Source organism: Bombina bombina, chromosome 9 (genome assembly GCF_027579735.1).
Source record: "Bombina bombina isolate aBomBom1 chromosome 9, aBomBom1.pri, whole genome shotgun sequence".
NCBI lineage: Eukaryota > Metazoa > Chordata > Amphibia > Anura > Bombinatoridae > Bombina > Bombina bombina.
The window spans coordinates 95,543,322-95,565,720 of NC_069507.1; the positions used below are offsets into that span (position 1 = coordinate 95,543,322).

Below are 22,399 nucleotides of genomic sequence, written 5' to 3' on the forward strand. Positions count from 1 at the left end.
TCTGCCGCCTCTGAGGCTGCGGACATTAATTTGCCCGATCTCATACGATCGGGCTGATTGACACCCCCTGCTAGCGGCCAATTGGCCGCGAATTTACAGTGGTGGCAATGCACAAGCAGTTCACTAGAACTTCTTGTACAATGTTAAATGCCGACAGCGTATGCTGTCGGCATTTAGCGATGTCTGGCGGACATGATACACTACAGCGTATCATGTCCGCCAGACAATGATAATTCGACCCCAATGTCTCTGTGTTGTAATATATGTTGGGACATAATGAAAAATGATATATATATATATATATATATAGTAATAGAGGGATAATCACTGAATTTATTTCAAAATGTATTATATAAAGTGCATTGTGTAGATTTTAATTAGATTTCAAATTCAAAGCCATTCTAGCCCATTATTTTTATAGGAAAGATCTTTCACAAGTATGAGGGTACTTTTAGGAATGCATGTTGATGTAAAATACAAGGTAAATGCCCAGTTCCCAGATTGTAAAATTGACCCTAGTATTCTAATGCATTTGCCTCTCCCTTTCATCCAAAAATAAAGGGGATTTGTTTTATTAAGATATAATAAAACATGATCTTATGAGAGTCCTGTAAGGTACCTTGTAGAACTTGATGGATATTTTTAGATTATCTTGCAGAAGTGTTAAGCTTTAGAAAATTTACCTCACAGTGTTGTATAAAGTCCACTATCCAATCCATAATGGCAAAGCTGAAAATTAATTATAATAATTAGTTCATGAGGAAATAAAGCTAATATTCCATGTAATCAAACAGTCATAATACAAAAGTTGAATACTATTTATTTAATTAAACATCTAGAACTACACACGTATCACTATATGATGGCTAAAGTATATTATCTCTAATTGGAAAAACTCTTGATGTTATTACATTTTGTTTGTGGTTATGTGGGTTTGAGAATGAAATTGCTTTTCACAGTCTTGCGTTAAGAAAGCATTCTATGTAAACTCTGTTAGACAAGTTTCCAAGATATGATATAATTCTTGTAATTGATAACACACAAATCATCCAGCTAAATATATGTTTAAAAAATGTAGATATCTTTTATGGTCTAGCTAAAGAGTAAATACCGTTGGGCGTATGTATATTAATATCAGAAGTACTTTCTGGCAACAAATTGAAGGTGATTTCTGTAAATAATAGAAAAGCTGTAGGAAGAAATTCCATGAAACAGCAATAATACATGTCATAAACCTGGAACTCTACGTGCGTGTTTTTACTGTATGCGTAAACGAAGAAATGTAATACGTTGGATTATTGCATTTGTAAATAACAAAAATATCTTATTCAAATCAAGTAAAAGAGATAAATAAGATGACTTTTTAGATTACCTCAGCCTAAGAAAAAGTAAAATATTTAAAGTGACATTAAACAGTAAATAAATGTTAGATATAGTGATTTCTTAAAAAATTAACCTGAGAATAATATGCAGGTGTATTTGTTAAATATACACTGTATTACTTGTTTCAATATTAAAAAAATATGTGTAACGTTTTAGGCCTAGACTCAGTCTTGCACAATTAATAACGCTCCATCTAATATTACAAGTTGGTTAAAACGTTTGAAGCATTGCTGCCTGATACCTATATAGTGTGCCCTATACTTTCAATGGATAGTGCAGAGCAGTAACAGCGCGCTCATTGGGGTAGATTTACTAAAGGTCGAGCGGACTTTGCTCAACCTTGCGTTTGCTATCGGAATTTAACATTGCACAAGCATTTCTGGTGAAATACTTGTGCAATGCCGCCCCCTGCTCACTCGCGGCCATTCATCCACTAGCAGGGGCCGTCAATCATACTAATCAGATCAGGAGGATTTCAGTCTGCCACCTAAAAGGTGGCGGAGAAGAAACGATGGGGCGTCGATGCAGCATCCGTTGCTTAATAAATCAACCCCCATACAAGTCAGTATTACAAGTCATCAGATATGTTTTGCATTTGTGTGCAATCCGTTTTTATATAACGCTTTTAAAAATCTGGTATTAACTTTTAGAACTTGCTAATATGCATTCAAACGCACCTTACAATACTATAAAAATAAATGGAGAACTAAACTGCCTGCACAGTGGGCAACAGCAGTACCTAGTACTGCCATCAGGAGGTAAAAAACATTAATGGCTTCTCAAGTTCTTCCTGTGTCCAGTGTAATTAGTCCTAGTGAGGCACAGCTGCGTGGTACATTGTACTCAGTCTTGCACAATTAATAGCGCTCCATCTAATATTACAAGTTAGTTAAAATGTTTAACTGAAGCATTTTAGTGTGCCTGATACATATATAGTGTGTCCTATACTTTCAATGTATAGTACAAAGCAGTAGCAGCGCGCTCATTGTGGTAGATTTACTAAAGGTCGAGCGTACATAATTCGCTGTAGCAAATCATGTCCGCTCTACCTCGCTAAATGCCGACAGCATAAAACGGCTGGGAAAGGAAGTAGAGGACACTGCAAAAATGAAGTAAAAAAAAGATTTAAAGACAAAATGATGAATAATACATATTGCAATGATTTATATTAAGAAAAAGCCACTTATACTTAATAGTGGCTTATTTTTTTGCTACTACAATGAAACCGACTGTTTAACATCCCTTTAACTGGGTTTATAGTCCCTATAACATTGCTATATTGCAAAGCACATTATATACTGGCTTGTTTTAAAAATGTAAAATATCGTCATAACGAATCATAAATAAATTAAATGGCAAAAACTTACACTAATGTCATAATTTAAATCCAACTGAAAAAGCAGAGAAATTGACACTTTAAATAGTAATTTATTGGAAATTCTAAGCATAAATTCTGGGATCAAGACCCCGCCCCCCCCCCCCCCACACACACACAAGACACTGCATATTCCTACCAATCACTTTTTTATTTAAAATTAAAAGCTTTATAATTAAAATAGGGTGCATTGTTTAAAGTTGATAGTTTTAGTAAATGGGTACTGAAATATATATGTCCCTTGCATAAACTCTGATATTAAACTAGCATCTCTATTTTGTTTTAACAGGATATGATTTCAAAAAGTGAACAATTTCTAATTACATTTTTCTGTAGTCTTCCAATAGATTAACATATCATCAGTCTGAAAAATAGTAGAACAGGTTAACACCTTGTTTTTTGCAATTGTTTTCAAAGGTCACACTCTTCCAGGGAGACATATGTGGAAAAGTTAGGCTTTTGAACCCTGACTTAAGCTGTTTTAGTATTCAGAACTGGACAAAATAAATAATGAATAATAAATAAATAATGAAAGTAGTTTGCAAAGTTGTTTAACTATTTATATAAAGTATTTTATATTACAATCTCAAAGTGTTTACTAGCAGGAGTCAACAAATATGTTTCAAATTTAGGAGCCAATAAGAATATTTAGGAGCCAGACACACTTATAGAAGCCAGACAATGGTATTTGTATATATATGGAGAATTTTCTAAAATAATAACAATGTATTTAGTTGCCATTTTGATATTGAATAGATTATAAATTACAATTTTACATAATAATTAATATTAAAGGTAAAACAAAAGTAATCCAATCAGAAAACATTAGGCGAGTCATCATTAATATTGAATTAGCTGCCATGTTTTACTTTACTTTGGACTTATATCTTCTCATTAGAATGAAGGTCTGAGAAAATCCACTTGAATAGTTTTGCAAAATGGAAGCTGGTTCTAATATATAGGAAAGAGAAAAATAAGCACAAATAATCACCTAAGCTGCCTTGTTTTCTCACAGGAAATTTGATGGATTGTATGGTGCCAGTATCAGCAATATTGCTAAAAGTTTTTGTTCATTAATTTTGTTTTTGCACATCCGAACTTGCATTTATGACACAGATAGATGGTAACATACAAATGGAAAGTGACCAAATCCAGTGTGCACTAAATGATTTAAAGAGAAATGTGTACAATTTGCCAAACCACAAACAAGTTGTTGCAATGACTTGAAGAAAAAGTAAAGAGCTATAGGCAATGTAAGGGCGAAATACCAAAATTTATATAAAGAAAACTTGCAAGCTTAAAAACAATTATAGCACCTAGTATACCCGCCAAAAATACCTCTACAATAGATAGAGACTCAACTGGTAATACACTGAAAGGCTTTTATCATGTCCCAACATGCAAAGCCTGCAAACACAGCCAAAATCACAATACATTTCTCTCTCAGACCAACAAACAGTTCTTTAAATAAGAGAGACAATTTGTTGTCAAGAAAAAGGGGTTATATATTTAAGTGATGTGGTTGTGGGACTCCAGTATGTAGGGTCAAACCTACAAAAAAGTGAGAGATATGATTCGGGGAACATCTTCTCTAGATCAAATGGAGAAAAGATGACACTCCACTTTACAAACACTTTAAAGAATTAATACAATAGTGACAACAAAGTTTAAAATATAATGGGTATTGTAAACTCAACAAACATTGGAGAGGAGAATTTTGAAAGACAACTTTTTATTAATAAAATCAAGAATCAAAATGGATTTTTCTATTAGACTGTACCTATCCAAAGGGTCTTACAGCAATGATGATTTTTTTCATATGTTATAAACTGTCGATATGTTTTGTATTTTTTACAGGTTATGAATCTTCCATCTGTTATTAATAATATTATTATGAGCTTAACACATATGGTTTAGACCACCCACATTCGTTGGCATTTTTTATTTCCTTTGAGTCTAGACTAGTCCTATTAGTCTTGTATAAAACTAATTTTTGTTTTATGTCCAGAAAGAGAAGATCCTTTGAATATTTGTATCCCACTTATGTCATTTTCTATATTCAATTTTTATATAGTTTTTATAAATGTAAACTAATAATTAATTATAAGAATCTGAGACGCATGCTTTAATTACATTTTTAATATCAATTTTTAATATAAATGTATTAAATATAAAATTTGTTATAAACAACCTTTTAAATAAGCAGAAATGATAATGCCCTAATTGCAGAAATGCCAAATAGTTAATATGAAGTATGGCCCTAAACACCACTGTCCCATCGCACTACTGGAACCGGAAGTTATCTAGTCAGGTAATCTATAGCGTAACCAGAGTGGCGTAATTTTGAAAAGCGGAAGTGACATCCCCTTGTAGTCCGTCAGCGGGACCTGTAGTGGTTTGGTGGTTCTTTCAACTGCGCCAATCTTTACTGCATTATGATTGGATAAACTGAATGTATTTAAACCAAAACTAACTAATGAGCCAATATCAGTCCTTGATAAAGGCTCAGATTCTTATACCATGATATCTCCCAAATCTGATAAGCCTTATTTTTAGCAGTGGTCTTCAACCTTTTAAACGGTATTACACCGCTTTTATCTTTTACATGACATATATCCTTATAGGACTACCAGGAGATTTTGGAGCACTTCATGCTTCCTTCCGCAGACAAGCTCCTGATGGGGATGCTGACTCTCATTTTCCAGCAGGACTTAGCACCTGCCCACACTGGCAAAAGCATCAAAACCTGGTTCAATGGACCGTGGGATTACTGTGCTTGAGTTGGCCGATCAAACTCGCCTGACCCTGAACCCCATAGAGAATCTATGGGCATTGCAAGAGAAAGATGAAAGACATGAAGACTTGAACAATGCAGAAGAGCTGAAGGCCGCTATTGAAGCATCCTGGTCTTCCATAACAGCTCAGCAGTGTCACAGCTGATAGCTTCCATGCCACGCCGCATTGAGGCAGTAATTGCTGCAAAAGGGGGCCCCAAACCAAGTACTTGAGTACGTATGCTTATACTTTTCAGAGGTCCGTTGGACCTGGTCCGATATTGTTCTACAGGTATGTACAATCCTTGTTTTATTGATTGCATGTAATATTCTAATTTTCTGAGATTGTGGATTTGGGGTTTTCATGAGCTGTAAGTCATAATCATCACAATTGTGACAAATCCCGGCTTGAACTATCTTGCTTTGCAATGTAATGAGTCTATCTCATATATTAGTTTTAACTTTTAAGTTGCATACGTTGAAATAAATGAACTTTTGTACAATATTCTAATTTTTCGAGTTTCACCTGTATATCTAAAATAAAAATCTAATGATTATACACAGGTTCCACATAAAGAACAATTATTCAAAAACAAGGCAGCCATGGTAAGGACTCTACAGAAAGTCACCTTTCTTCTGATTCTTCTTTCTTTGATCTGTCTCTTCTAAAGGTATTTTATGTATTACACAAAGAATAGCACATTATACCCAATTTACCAAAAACTCATAGATTGCATAAGAAAGATTTGTTTTAAAAGAAATATTTACTGCTAGAAAAGCTATATTTTAGGCAAAGCATTACCTTCAGTTAAATAATAATTTAACTGCAAACAAAACTTAGATTGTAAGCTCATGGGACAATAAATAATTCAAGTAATAAAATCATAAACATTAAATCTATGAACTATATTTCTATGGTCACTTATGTGAAAATGCATTACTTGATGCAACATGAATTAATCACTTACGGTCTATCTTAATCTTTGTGATGCAGAACAAACCATCATTTGTCTCCCTATATGGTAATTTTACATACATGTGGATCATAATCACGTAGTTCCTCTTGTAGCCTTTAACCTTCCATTCTCCAGAAAGAATAAGCTTATTTTTCCATCCCTCGCTCAAGTCAACGATTTTCCACTACATAAACACACTTTGTTGTTCCTCGTTATTGCTTATTGAGCTACTCTTATAATTTCATAACTAGATTAATTTCAGCTATGTATGAAAAAATGGCTTTAAAATATTTATAGGCACAGATATGTTATGTCACAATCGATAACAAGATAAGTTCATTTATTAAAAAGGATATTTTTTCTCATTTTTGTTTTAATTTCTAAACAATATCAGAACCATTAAATGTCCAATTAGTTTTCACTCCTAAATGTTCCCAACTTAACATATTATATAAACACACTTAAAAACATCTTTCAAACATTGAAGATATTGTTTATATATGAATTCTGTAGCGAAAGGATGTTTCATGTAAATGCAGAATGTAGCTAGTAGTATATTCTAAACTAAAGCTTGATTTATGTCTGTATCAAAAGTAAATGTAACTATCTTAAGACCATGGTTTGTGAAAAACAACTGTTATAATAAAGTATATAACTATGAAGAAATTTAAAAAATGCCGAAAATACATATTTTTTTATGGATTATCTTAATAGTTGCATGTTTCATGTCATCAATTTGGCCTTAGAAAATAATTAGATAACACCACAAGGGGTGTAAGCACTTATTTAGAAATATTAAAAAAAATAGTAACTGGATTTATTGGAGGGATATTAAAGGGACACTGAACCCAAATTTTTTTCTTTCATGATTAAGATAGAGCATGCAATTTTAAGCAATTTTCTAATTTACTCCTATTAACAATTTTTTCTTCATTCTCTTGCTATCTTTATTTGAAAAAGAAGGCATCTAAGCTAAGGAGCCAGCAATTTTTTGGTTCAGAACCATGGACAGCACTTGTTTATTGGTGCTGTCCAATCAGCAAGGACAACCCCACGTTGTTCACCAAAAATGTGCCGGCATCTAAACTTACATTTCTTGCTTTTCAAATAAACATACCAAGAGAATGAAGAAAATTTGATAATAGGAGTAAATTAGAAAGTTGCTTAATAACTGCATTCTCTATCTGAATCACGAAAAAAATAATGTGGGTTCAGTTTCCCTTTAAAGTCATAATAAAACATGTATGATTCAGATATAAAACATGCCATTTTTAAACAACTTTCCAATTTACTTCTATTATCAAATCTGCTTTGTTCTTTTAATATACAATGTTGAAAAGTTTGTCTAGGTAGGCTCATTGCAAGTCCAGGAGTGTGTACAGTATGTGTTTAGAGCTCTTAAAGCCACAGCTTTTGCAACAATGTATAACACTGTTACACTATTGCTAAATACTGCTGTCATAGAGTACTAAAGATATGTGCATGCTCCGGATGACATATTACCCTGCTTAAACTTACTCTTCAACAAAGGACACTGTGAGAATAAAGCAGTTTTAATAATAAAAAAAAAAAAACAGGATAGTTGTTTAAAATTGTTCTACCTGGAATCATAAAAAACACTACCATTCAGAAAATAGGTGCTTGACAAATAACAACATGACAATGGTCCCTAATTCCATGCCAATAGTTTTCAGTGCAAAAACTTTATATTCAACTTGGGTAACTTTTGGGCTTCTTTTTCTCTATCATCCCAAACCATTAAAATATTATTTGATTAGGAAGCTCAGCTGCGGTAGTTAATAGGGAAACCTGATTAAATCTGAAACATGGAGCCTAACTGATGTATTATTAATGAGCCACACCTTAGGACCAGACTTCCAGTTCACAGAACTAAGGGATTGCCTGTGTTTCGCCCCCTGGAGACCTGAGGAAGGTGTCCCGAAGTTAATGGAAAGCGGATTACTGTTGTTGGTGAAAGTACAAGTAAAACAAGCACCTTAACTTCTGCTGAGCACCTTTATTTGAATTTTCCGTAATATCCTCTTGGGGATGACAGTAATTATTAAAAAACAATTCAAATTGTATTAATGGGCCCATGATACCAAAATGTTGAAACACATGAAAGTGATGCAGCATAGCTGCAAAATGCTGACTAGAAAATATCACCTGAATATCTCTATGTAAAAAAGAAAGATATTTTACCTCAAAATGTCCTAAGTATTCACAATCAGTATGCCTGTCCCGGGCCCTGCAAGGGAGCGTGCCTCATGCAAAATCAGTTATTTCCCTATTCAGTTTAAGGATGTTTACTATGAAATCTCATGAGAGTTAAGTAAAATCTCATGAGATCACAGTAAAAGAGTTCACGACTTCAGCACTGCTGATGCCGATTGGCTGCTGTTAATTTCTTCATTTTTCTTCTTTTTTTACCTGCAGCTGAACAGTAACTGAAGTACAGTAGACTCTCAGTTATCTGGAACTCAAGCAACCGGCACTCTCAAGCAACCGGAAAAAAAAAAACGAAAAATGTTAGAACATAAATGTGCTCTATAACAAACAAACAGTCCAGATCTTGTAGATAGACCAATAGACAGTCACAGTAATTGATGTTGCATGACTCTTTTCTGCTACACTAACCCACTTTTATGTATTTAAATATTAAATAACAGTATCAAGTAATATACAGTGTTTAAAGTAAAATGTGGGTTATAGAACTAGTTAGGCCCCATTTTTGAAAAGTAACTCTCAAGCAAACAGAAATACACTTATCCGGAATCTCTACCTATCCCAATGGGTGTCGTTAATTGAGAGTTGTACTGTATATCTTTTTACACAGCACTTACTCTGGTGAGTCTAAGGAACTTGTGAGGTAAAATATCTTCCTTTTTTACATAGAGATTCTCAGGTGATATTTTCCTGTCAGCTTTTTACAGATATGGTCAGCAATATATAGGGAGCAATCCGAACCATTGTCTGCTGTCTTTTCATGTGCTTTGATCCGTAATAAATTGTTTTGCAGCAACTTTTTCCTGGATTTTTTTATGTTTTACTTGGGGGATTCCAGTGGCTCCCCATTGTGGCTTGCATTAACGTTGAGTGTTGGACTGACTTCTGTGTTTACAGTTATGCTGTATCACTTTCAAGTGATTTAGCATATGAATATTATGTCCCTTTAAGATAGCCATCAAACTTGCATCCACAATACAGAGTGGCAACAACAACCATTTCACTTTTTTGTGCATACTTGATCCTTTCACCTCAAGGATGCCCAAACTTGGGTAAAGAATAATGTGGCCCTCTACCACTTTTCATCTGATATTCTTCATATTACATTACTTTTGTGTTTTAATTAACAAGAAATTTGAAGGCATCTCCACAAGAACTGTGTGCAGTCTGATTGTGTGTACAAATGGAACATGTTGTGTATAGTTATAGAACTTTTGTAAGTCCACAATACCCAGCATCCTTTAAAATCCCACATGACAAAGCTATACAGCTAATGTGAATTTGGGGATACCATTTGCAATTATTGTCTTCAAAATAGACCATATCTTGTGATCTTCCATCTTATTTCTAAAATTGGAAACCTGTACAAAGATTGTACTATACTGCTGGGCAATTAGTAGATAAATGTTTCTTCTTTTTATGGAGGTTAGTTGCATTCTGTGCTATAAACCCAACTAATGTCCTTACTTTTACTAAGAAATAAAACATGAGTACACCCATACATTTATTTTCAGTTCAAATGTATTTTATTTCATTTATGTAAATATACAAATGCAGACATGCCAAGTCTCCCTGATTGTAATAGCGGCTCCCTGATGCCAGCAAATGGAATGCAATCTCCCTGAAATTCCAAGTACCATGATCCAATGTGGCCCAAATCCGGAAAAGTGTTTCTTTAAGGAATGCTTTTAGTTGATGGGACGATATAGAACCCTTAAAGCATGCATCAGTACCAAAAAGCCCCCACCTGATTTTAATAAAATAAAAAACTACCTTATTTACTGCACGTAATTAAAATTTGTATTCTAAAATATTTGGGCATTCAACAAGCGTTGACGATCATAGGAAAATAGATTTGTTGTATGTGGTTGTGCAATAAAGCAACTTTTTTAATGTGACTTTAGTGGGAAGCTACTTTAATGACAAGTCTCTATCTTATTTAGGGTTTCAAGGTGTCCAACATATAACTAAACCACCTTCCTGAAATGAGCTTTTGCAGGTTGGATGTCTGCAAATATATATATATATATATATAATTATATATATTATATATATATATATGTGTGTGTGTGTGTGTGTATTTTTATTTTTTTGCTTGATTTTTAGCGCTACGGAAACCTGTTGGCGATCTACAAATACCCAGCCATCCCAACACTCCCTGAAGTTCTGGGAGTCTCCCTGATTGTAATAGCAGCTCCCTGATGCCAGCAAATGGAATGCAATCTCCCTGAAACTCCAAGTACCATGATCCAATGTGGCCCAAATCCGGAAAAGTGTTTCTTTAAGGAATGCCTTTAGTTGCGTGGGACGTTATAGAACCCTCAAAGCATCAGTAACCAAAAAGCCCCCACTGATTTTAATAAAATATAACACAAATACTACCTTATTTACTGCACGTAATTAAACTTTGTATTCTAAAATATTTAAGCATTCAACAAGCGTACGATCACTGAAAAATAGGTTTGTTGTATGTGGTGTGCAATAAAGCTACTTTTTTTTTTTTAAATGTCACTTTAGGTGGGAAAGCTACTTTAATGGATAAGTCTCTATCTTATTTAGGGTTTCAAGGTGTACAATATATAACTGGGAGGCGGGGGGTGGCGTCGTAGTAGCGGGTGAAGCCACCTCCCTGAAATTAGTTTTTGCAGGTTGGGATGTCTGAATACCTGATAATAATAGCAGAAAATTAATTTCAGTTCTGAAGACTAATTCATATTTGAAATAAATCAGATTAATACAGTGTATAAAATACCACTATAGTTCAGTAGTCAGGATTAAAAAAAAATTGTAGTCCAGAGGGGAAAAGGTATTATTATACATGTTCTGTGGCTTTCATATTGCCTATATAATCAGTCATATATCCGGTAATTAAGGCTGTTTTTATAAACTTTCACTAGTTCTGCTCATTCAGTAATCCTACAGATTACCCCCTAGTACATTCTATTTAGGGCAAAGCTCTAAAGACACATATTGGTAGTAAACTTCAATAGTAGTTTGCACTATATTCACAACTCAGCTTCCATGCTGCTTTTCTGAAATGACTCACAGCCAGCTACAGCACACATTGATAACAAATAGCAACGCATGTGAGCAACTCCAGCCGTGTTGTTTATTCTGGGTCTAAAAATGTTACTAGAATTTAATTTCAAGTTGTTTACTTCACCGAGTCCATACTAAACGTGACTTTGACCACAACTTTATTTTTTAATTTTTTAAAAGGAAATGTCACAGTTAATGGACTTCAGCACAAATCATTTGAACAACCCTCCCATTTTATTTCTTCTGAGAGGAACGCGCGCCTACTTTGCACACGGCTTGCTGGGAAATGCAGTTTCTGTACAGTGTAAAATAACGAACCGCATAGTCTGCTTGACATCAAAAGTAAATATTTTAAAAGTACGTTATCAATTTTTTCGTGTATCAATGCGATTTAGATACACCCCAGTATATATCGGGGTTTATGTTACGGTTAAACGCGGATGAAAAAATGTTGTATGGACTACAAGTCCCATGATGCCTAGCGTAAGTGTGAGAATATTGTTGAGGGGTACGTGTAGGTCACATTTACATGAATGGGTGGTGAATCCCGTGCTGTTTCCTAGCGGAAAGGGCGCTGAAGTTGCTGGGAAAAAATAGATATATTTGGTCTTTTTTTAAGGCGTAAACATACGCGCGGGATGATTTTGCTCCAAGGACTAAAAGTCCGGAGAGTCACAGAGGACTAAACCCACTGCCAAGATCGACCGAACTGGGTTCCGAACAGTCTGTTAACGTTGAGGGGAGTGCAACAGAAGCACGGGGGTGCCTGGCAATGCCTGGAGACGGCATGAACTCTCTGATCCAGAAAATAGCTCGTCAAGCCGTAGTCACTTTCCGTAAAAATGGCGGCATAGGGTCGTCAGACGGAAAAGGCTTCTCGGAGAACATAAACCAGCTAAAGAAACTGGTGAGCGAGATCCGAGCCGATGATTAAAGATCAGCCCTCAAAAAATCAACCAAGGGCCTATCTCTTTCCTGCACAACCCGCCTGTCACCTACATGCACATCTGCGAGAATGACTGCTTCAGCATGGGTGTATTTCTCCTCAAGGGCGGCTCTAGCATCCCACTGCACGATCACCCGGGGATGCACGGGATGCTGAAGGTGCTGTACGGCAAGGTCCGCATTAGTGGCTTTGACAAGCTGGACTCCAATCATCATCATCCACCAAGGATCCGCCTGTGCATCAGTTTAACCCCCCGCTGTCATCTTACCAAAAACCTTCCCTGCGCCGGGCAGCGCTGCGCTCCGTGGGGGAGTTCAGTGATGCCAGTGGGCCCTGCCTCCTCGGACCTCACCTAGATAACTTACATCAGATAACCGCATTAGACGGGCCTGCGGCTTTCCTGGATATCCTGGCTCCACCTTATGACCCTGATGATGGGCGAGACTGTCACTACTATAAATTACTACAGCAGACATCGGGCGAGCCAGGAGGGAAAGCAGAGGGAGATGGTCCTGTGTCTGCAGCTGGTGCTGGAGCCCCCCCTATGGAGGTGTGGCTGCTGGAAATCCCACAACCTGCTGACTTCTGGTGTGGGGGTGAACCATACCCTGGGCCTCAAGTGTCTATCTGATTCTTTATGGATTCTATCCCCTGCAATAGCTTTTCATATTTCCATTATGTCTTAGATCCCTTTAACCTCTTGGCAGCCAAAGGGAGCTGTAAGGTATTACCTACTAGCAATCCTTGGTGGCAGCTAGGTGGTTAAGGGAATCTCAGCAGAACACTAAAGATGGGCAGTCACCTGGACATCAGATTTTTGTATCAAAAATATCAGAGCTATGTCAGTAGCTGTATTTTACTTAATGAAAATAACATATCTTTTGTTGTGGGTGTACTCCACACATGATCAGCAACCTCATATGTTCCTTTCATTCATGTCTTATATTTTTAGGAGTGGAAAAAGGTTGGAGCCTCCTTAAAATGTACCTAAACAAAATTTATAATATATTTCTATGTAAGCACTCACTTCATGGCTCTTAAATCTTTGTATATTGTCCACTCTATATCTTGGTTATTATTTTTATCCAGTGGGTGTGAGCAATGCATTACATTCTAATTGGAAAAAAATAACCACATTGTAGTTAACTTATTGAAAGCACACTTGTGCTCAATGTAATTGTTTTCACATTTTTCAATTATGACTGAAAAAGTTTGTTCTTGTGGTAAACCTACATAATTTTTTTTTTCCTTTCTTGTTTTGAATCTAATTAAATTTATAGGTAATTTCAAAATCATTTGTTACTGACCGGAACCACGTTGTCTGTCTACACTTTTTCTTTTTTTTTTCTTTTAGTGCTCTTTGATTAAAAAAAAAATTCTCTTAAATTTAGTATTTTAAAGAAAAGTTAATACTTATATTCATAAATACATAATGAAGTTTGAAAGCTATTTTAACATGTATAATTTTTGTGTCTAGATTCCATATATATTTTGTAATAAACTGCATCAGTTCTGTTTTATGTTTGTGCCAAACATAAACGACCACAAGTGTGTAAGGAGAAAAATCTTCTTACACATTTGTAATAGAAACAGGAATAAAAATTGAACAGCTTAAAGGGACACTGAACCCAAATTTTTACTTTTGTAATTCAGAAAGAGCATGCAATTTTAAGCAACTTTCTAATTTGCTCCTATTATCAATTTTTCTTTATTCTCTTGCTATCTTTATTTGAAAAAGAAAGCATCTAAGCTTTTTTGGTTTCAGTACTCTGGACAGCACTTTTATATTGGTGGATGAATTTATCCACCAATCAGCAAGGACAACCCAGGTTGTTCACCAAAAATGGGCTGGCATCTAAACTTACATTTGTACATTTCAAATAAAGATACCAAGAGAATTAAGAACATTTGATAATAGGAGTAAATTAGAAAGTTGCTTAAAATGTCATGTTCTATCTGAATCACGGAAGAAAAAAATTGGGTACAGTGTCCCTTTAAGTGATATTTTTGTAGTTTTATAAGATCTCTTTAAAAACATGACTACTCATTTTCCACAAAAGTATTAGGTGGCAAGTTAAAAACCCTTTAAAATGGGGCTGTTTTATATACAGCATTATTTGTTTTGTAATCTGTCAGAAGTTTCCATGGCAACCTCAAAGATAAGGAGGCTCTGGGATGATACTTATCATGTACTCATGTTTATACCACTTCTGTATTCTGATGGTTTACATTCAACATTTCTATTTACAGTAGTACAATAGTTCTTTTGTTAATAGTACACTGTTCAGTGTGTATTGCTGCATAATGATTATTGTATAGACTGACAGGTCTTGCTATTAATCAACATTAGATTGTAGCTCAGGCACTATCTTCCCCCTTCACACCACTGTGTATGACAATATTGAGGACGTGCATGAGCGGAGTTTGGGAGGGGTCTTCTTTCTAACCAAAAATAGATCAAAACACTTCTGAATGTATATTACACATTTTTATTTTAGTTAGCATTAAATTTATTTTAAAATGTCGTCATTGATTAAGAATTAAAGGTAAAACTGAATTCATAGATAACTATCGTAAATAATGCATTCATTTATTGGCCATCTGTTAAATGATAATAATTGTAAATATATGGAGCACATAGTATGGGTTTGAATCTGTACCTGCTGTCTGTTTGCACACTGTAAATATAATCTTTTTTCATCTTTTCTCTCACTTATTGCTTTATCGTTGAACTTTATTTTTTAAGGTGTCTGAAAAGTATGCATAATGCAATATTTCAGTTTTTTTAATAGTATTTAAAGGTATAGGAAAATCAAAATTAAACGTGCATGCAATTTTAAGACACTTTTAAATTCCACTTCTATTTTTCAAATGTGCTTTGTTCTGCTGGTATCCGTTCTTGAAAAAGAGCAAGCACATATCCTACACTAGTGGGAACTAGCTGCTGATTGGTGACTGCACACATTTGTCTCTAGTGATTGGCTATCTAGATGTGTTCAGATTGCTGCCAGTAGTGAAATGCTGTTTCTTCAGCAATGGATAAGAAGAGAATGAAGCAAATTTGATAATAGAAGTAAATTGGAAAGTTGTTTAAAATTGTGTTCTATCTGAACCATAAAAGGAAAATTTGGGGGTTTCCTGTCCCTTTAAGAGTGTTATCTGTTCAAGATGTTACAGCAGAACTGAGTAATTGAACAAGTTTACCAGGGCTTGTTAAAGGGACAGTAAAGTCCAAATTTAACTAATGATTCAGACAGAGCATACAATTTTAAACAACTTAACAATTTACTTCTGTTATCAAATTTTGATTTGTTCTTTTTGTATCCTCTCTTGAAGACTAAACCTAGGTATGTTGATAGGAGCTAAGAAGTGTGCATGTTTCTATGGCAGTAGTGTTTGCTACTATGTTTAACATTGCTATAAACAATGTTGCAAACATTTCTACCAGATGGCTAAAGACACGTGCACAATTATTATTATTGGTTATTTGTAGAGCGCCAACAGATTCCGCAGCGCTATAAACATAGGCTGTATACAAGGTAACATTTATAGGGATCAAATGGTATCTCACCTAGGATTACTCTTTTACAAGGAATGCAAAGAGAACAAAGCATAATTGCTAATAGTAAATTAAAAAGTTGTTTTATAACTGCACATTTTTATTCATTCAATTTAAAAGGATCTGAAACCCAATTTGTGTTTTCTTTAATGATTCAGAGCATGCAATTTTAAGCAGCTTTCTAACTAACTCCTATTAAATTTTCTTCACTCTCTTGGTATCTTTATTTGAAAAGCAGTAATGTAAGCGTAGGAGCCCAGCCCATTTGTGGTTCAGCACCTGGGTAGTGCTTGCTGATTGGTGGCCAATTATAGTTTAATTTGGACTTTACTGTCCCTTTAAAGCTATTGTAAGGCACCTGCCAGAAAATTGGGCAATGCAATTGTTGGTAACCATTCATGACTTTTCTGTTTCTTTAAAGGTAATTAAAACTAAACGTTGACATACACATAAATGCATTTCAGTTTTTGAAATCAAGATTTTTGCAGTACACATATTGGCAAAAATGCTTCTAGTAAAAGTTACGACTGTTTAAGCGATAGCTTTGACTGCATGGAGTATGTGCTCAGAGACTATATATTGCGTTGCCGATGACTCCTCACTGACACACATGACGGCACTATGAGCAGGCATGGTGTTTGAATGTTGATGTAAGAGGCATATGTGCATGCTCTGTTTACTGTAAAAACTACAACTTAAGGGATCATTGTGTAAATTGTGCTTTGTTCCACACTACTTAAATAGGCAAAAAAGCTAAATCTGTAACTTAAGGGACACTGAACCCAAATTGTTTTCTTTTGTGATTCAGATAGAGCCTTACATTTTAAGCAACTTTCTAATTTACTCCTATTATCAAATTTTCTTCATTCTTTTGGTATCTTTATTTGAAAAGCAAGAATATAAGTTTAAATGCCGGCCCATTTTTGGTGAACAACCTGGGTTGTTCTTGCTGATTGGTGGATAAATTCATCCACCAATAGAAAAGTGCTGTCCAACCAAAAAAAAAGCTTAGATGCATTCTTTTTCAAATAAAGATAGCAAGAGAACAAAGAAAAATTGATAATAGGAGTAAATTAGAAAGTTGCTTAAAATTGTATGCTCTATCTGAATCATGAAAGAAAAAAATTGGGTTCAGTGTCCCTTTAGTTTTTTTAAATGTTGCAATTTTTTTTTTGTTCAGCACCCTGGGTAGCGCTTGCTGATTGGTGGCTACATTTAGTCACCAATCAGCACGCGCTACCCAGGTGCTTAGCCAAAAATGGTCCAGCTCCTAAGCTTACATTTTTGCTTTTTCATATAAATATACCAAGAGAACAAAGAAAATTGATAATAGGAGTAAATTAGAAAGTTGCTTAAAATTGCATGCTGTATCTGAATCATGAAAGAAAAAATTTGGGTTTAGTTTCCCTTTTAAATCTTGGACGGAACATTGCTTTTGTCATATGATGTTGATCACTCATGAACTACAACTACCAAGCACATTTAAAATTGTTTTGTTTGTGTTTATATAATCCTACTTTTATGAGTGCTCCAAATAAAGATATTCTGGGATAATTGATGCACTGTAAAAACAATGTTACCAGTTACAAAAACAAGTTTCTTTATTTTTTTTTTTTGTATGTTTAGTTGCAAAGTAAATTGTTATAGTTCATAAAATGAACACGCACAATTATATGTAATTAGTAAGGAGCGGAAATATTTTTCTCTTGGGAATGTGTATATATCACTGAAAAGGGATTCTACTTCTTGGGAACTAGTGTGATATTTATGTGCTAAAGTGTCTAATAATAGGATTGTTGAAAACATATAGGAGTTTTAAAAGCTTCCGTTAAAAGGGACAGTCTAGTCCAAAATAAACTTTCATGATTCAGATAGGGCATGTAATTTAGACAACTTTCCAATTTACTTTTATCATCAACTTTGCTTTTTCTTGGTATTCTTAGGTAAAAGCTAAACCTAGGTAGGCTTATAAGCTAATTTTTTAGCCCTTAAAGGCCGCCTCTTATTTGAATGCATTTTGACTATTTTTTTCATAACTGGAGGGCGTTAGTTCATGTTTGCCATATAGATAACATTGTGCTCATGCACATGGAGTTACGCAGAAGTCCGCACTGATTGGTTAAAATGCAAGTCTATCTAAAGAATTGAAATAAGTGTGCAGTCTGCAGAGGCTTAGATACAAGGTAATCGCAGAGTTTAAAAGTATTAATATAACAGTGTTGGTTATGCAAAACTGGCGAATGGGTAATAAATAGATTATCTTTTTAAACAATAACGTTCTGGTGTAGGCTGTCCCTTTTTAATCAGATAACTGCAAAACAATCAATTTTATAATAACTTTATACTCCTTTTTTTTTTTTTTTTGTGGACTAAAGTTAGCCCTTTTCTCTACATTTAATCTGTGACATGTGCATATGTTTGCATAGCAGCATAGATCATCGCTTCTTGTTGAAGAGATTGCATAATAAAAAAAAAAAAAACCTTAAAGGGACACGAAACCCAAATTTTTTTTTCTTTCATGATTTAGAAAGAGCATGCACTTTTAAACCACTTTCTAATTTACTTCTGTTGTCTATTTTGTGTCATTCTCTTGATATCCTTTGCTGAAAAACATATCTAGATAGGCTCAGTAACTGCTGATTGGTGGCTGCACATAGATGCCCTATGTGATTGGCTCACCAATGTGCATTACTATTTCTTCAGCAAAGGATATCTAAAGAATGAAGCAAATTAGATAATAGAAGTAAATTGGAATGTTGTTTAAAATTGTATTCTCTATCTGAATCAAGAAAGAAAACTTTTGGGTTTAGTGTCCCTTTAAATATTTTCCGATAAAAATAAAACTAATTGGTAGAATTATGTCCCTTTTTTAATTCCCTCAAAATCTATTGCTTTATTTGGAGACTCACACCACAAGTGTTTGCGTAAGCTATTTAAGCAAAGTTTTACTGTATTCTATTGTATTAATACATTCATTATTTGAGCATGTAGAATATTAGTAATTGTATTTGGAAAGCGATTAATTTGTGTAAGAATTGCTCAGGAATACTGCAAGTAAATTAGTAGCTTGAATTTGTATAGCCACATCATTTTAACGAGCTTTCCAATATAAATCTATTTAAAAAAAACATTCACCTGCTTTGTAATGTACAGACTGCATTTATAAGTTCCAGAACATACATATGGGAAGATTTATCTATTTGAGAGCGGGCAGGATTCACAGGTAGTGAACATGTCTACATCTTATTGCAAATTGTGGGGCGAATGTGTATCCCTCATTTATTTATATTATTTAATTTGTATCATTCTTTGTGTATCTTTTGTTGAAATGCATGGCTCAAAAGCTGCTGATTGGTGACTACACATATATGCCTCCTGTCGGCTTTTAGCTAGCTCCCAGTCATGTATTATTGCTCCTTCAACAAAGGATACCAAGCGAATGAAGCATGTTAGAAGAACATTGGAAAGTTGATTTAAAGGACCAGTCGATACATTAGATTTGCATAATCAACAAATGCATGATAAGAAGACAATGCAATAGCACTTAGTCTGAACTTCAAATGAGTAGTAGATTGTTGTTAAATAAATTGCAAAGTTATGTCGATTTCCACTCCCCCTTTATCATGTGACAGCCATCAGCCAATTACAAATGCATATATGTATATGCTGTGAATTCTTGCACATGCTCAGTAGGAGTTGGTGACTCAAAAAGTGTAAATATAAAAAGAATGTGCACATTTTGTTAATGGAAGTAAATTGGAAAGTTGTTTAAATTTGCATCCTGTATTTGAATCTTGAAGTTTAATTTTGACTTGAGTGTCCCTTTAAAATTGATCTAAATCATCACAGAAAAAAATTGAGTTTTCATGTCTCTTTAAAGACAGCAGAATTGCATAACTATCGAGTATGTAATAAATAGAATGCAACAGCCTTTACACTGAAATTTACTGGTCTCCTACATCATGTGACAGCAATCAGTCAATAACAAACTTATACATATACAGTGTGAACTCTTGCACATGCTCAGAACTGGCAAATATAATAATGTGCAGGTTTTAAAAATGGAGGTAAATTACAAAGTCTCTTAAAACTGCATGCTCTATATGAATCACAAAAGTTTGACTTAAGTTTACCAACAATGCTGGAGGCTGTAAAACGCACACGTTACTTGTATGTGCCCTTTAAACAGTGAGGCATACTGACTGGCTCATTATTTTGCACCAAAGCTGAATAAGATCTTCAGTCCCTATATTCAGTTTCACGTATGATGATTTATTAGCTGCATATATATCCTGGACTTGTTCTATGCATATCATTTTATTAAAAGAGCCTATGTCAGAAATCTGTGTATAAAAAATGCACACAAAGCAAGAACAATGTAGCAGCAGACTTGCGACGGTAGTGTACAGCAAAGTTTACATTAAAAAGAATAAAAATAGCACACAGTCCACGGGAACACAATGTGTAACAGAGATGGTGACAGAGGAATGCACGCAACAGGAAGTGCCAAAAAAAATCACTTTTATCTGTAAGAAAAAAAAAAAATTTTAGATAAAGAACCTGGCATTTCTTGACTAAAACTTCAATAAGACATTTACTTGTTTACTTATATAATCTGCACATCAATAAAAGTTTAAATAAACTGAAAATTGAATAAAATGCTGGATTATGCATAATTAAAACCAAACCAAACTGTGTTGCACTTATTTTGCCCACTTGTACTGTAATTTAGCTCTGGAAACTAGTGTTTCTGTTTCCCCTAGAGCCCGGAGTGTATTCCATGAAATGCAAAGCACTGACACTGCAACAAGCTGCACAGTGATTGGCTTATATGTACAGGTGCTTGTTTATATAATCTGTCTCTGGCCACAACAAAGAGCCAACTTCAAGAGGCTTTTCAATGAGTATTCCATGGGTCAGCTTGCAAAAAATGCATTTTTTTTTCTATCGAAGTAACAGTTTTTAAAGCTTTTAAAATTTATTTTTCATGCAAATGTTTTGCACTTTCTGATGTATAATTTTTTTGAAAATGACTAATGTCCCTTCAATCACATTGAAATTAGTAACACAATTTTATATGGGGTTTTTATTGGTACTGTGTGCTATAGCCATACTATTTAATAGTATTTTCAAATCAGACAATTTTTAACTGGATGGAGCACGGGTGAAATAATTACTAAGGGGGTGATTTATCAAGCTGAGGCCAACAGGGGCGTACATACGTGAATGAATTCAGCATTTTACACGAGCGCTATTTTGCATTTGTGCGCAATCCCGCGCACAGCCATTCAAGCACGGACAAGAGCTGTAAATCTTCAGCGGTTGGTCTAGACCGGGGAGATTGAAATACGCCACCTGCTGCTTGTTAAATACGGTGTGGAGGTTCTCTTGTGAGAACCTGCAGTCGTAAGCAGGCAAAAACCTGCCAAGGAGCTTGATATATCGCCCCCTAAACATGGTTATCTTAGCGGCTCTCACCCAAGGTAATACTGAAAATCTAGCCTGTTGGGGAGGCCTCAGGACAGGTTTCAAAACCAGTTGTAAAGCATGAAAACTTAACTTAGATATAAGTGGTACAGCATCAAAACTGTTGTTCTATACTTAAAGGGCATATTACTTCTGACTTCTATGTTTAATAATTTCCTACATATAGGCATACCTCGTTTTATTGCTCTTCGCAGATATTGCTCTCTTTACAGATTGAAGGTTTGTGGCAACTCTATCGAGCAATTCTATTGGTGCCATTTTTCCAGCATAAATACACATGTAAACAAATAAATACACTTATATATGCATACATATATGTACACACCACCAGCAAAAAGATTACGACTCATTGAAGGCTCAGATGATGATTAGCATTTTTTTTTAGCAATAAAGTATTTTTTAATTAAGGTATGTACATTGTTTGTTTGTTTATTAGACATAATGCTATTTCACACGTAATAGACCACAGTATAGTGTAAATATAACTTTTATATGCACTTTGAAACAAAATAATTAGCCTGACTTGCTTTATTGATATATTCGCATTATTGTAGTGGTCTGGAACCAAACCTGCATTATTTGCGAGGTACACCTGTATCTATAAAACTCCCTTGCCTGGTTTCTGGTTGAAAAATATTGCTTCTACAAAAAAAT

The 22,399-nt window shown here is 34.7% G+C and overlaps 1 protein-coding gene across 1 annotated transcript; it reads left to right on the forward strand.

The window, feature by feature from the left end:
- Positions 1-12,267: 12,267 nt before the first annotated feature.
- Positions 12,268-15,411, forward strand: ADO (2-aminoethanethiol dioxygenase). Its single transcript, XM_053692262.1, is given in 3 exon segments — positions 12,268-12,682; positions 12,685-12,924; positions 12,927-15,411. Coding segments are annotated over 3 exon segments (801 nt in total). The 5' UTR covers positions 12,268-12,525; the 3' UTR covers positions 13,331-15,411.
- Positions 15,412-22,399: the final 6,988 nt, after the last annotated feature.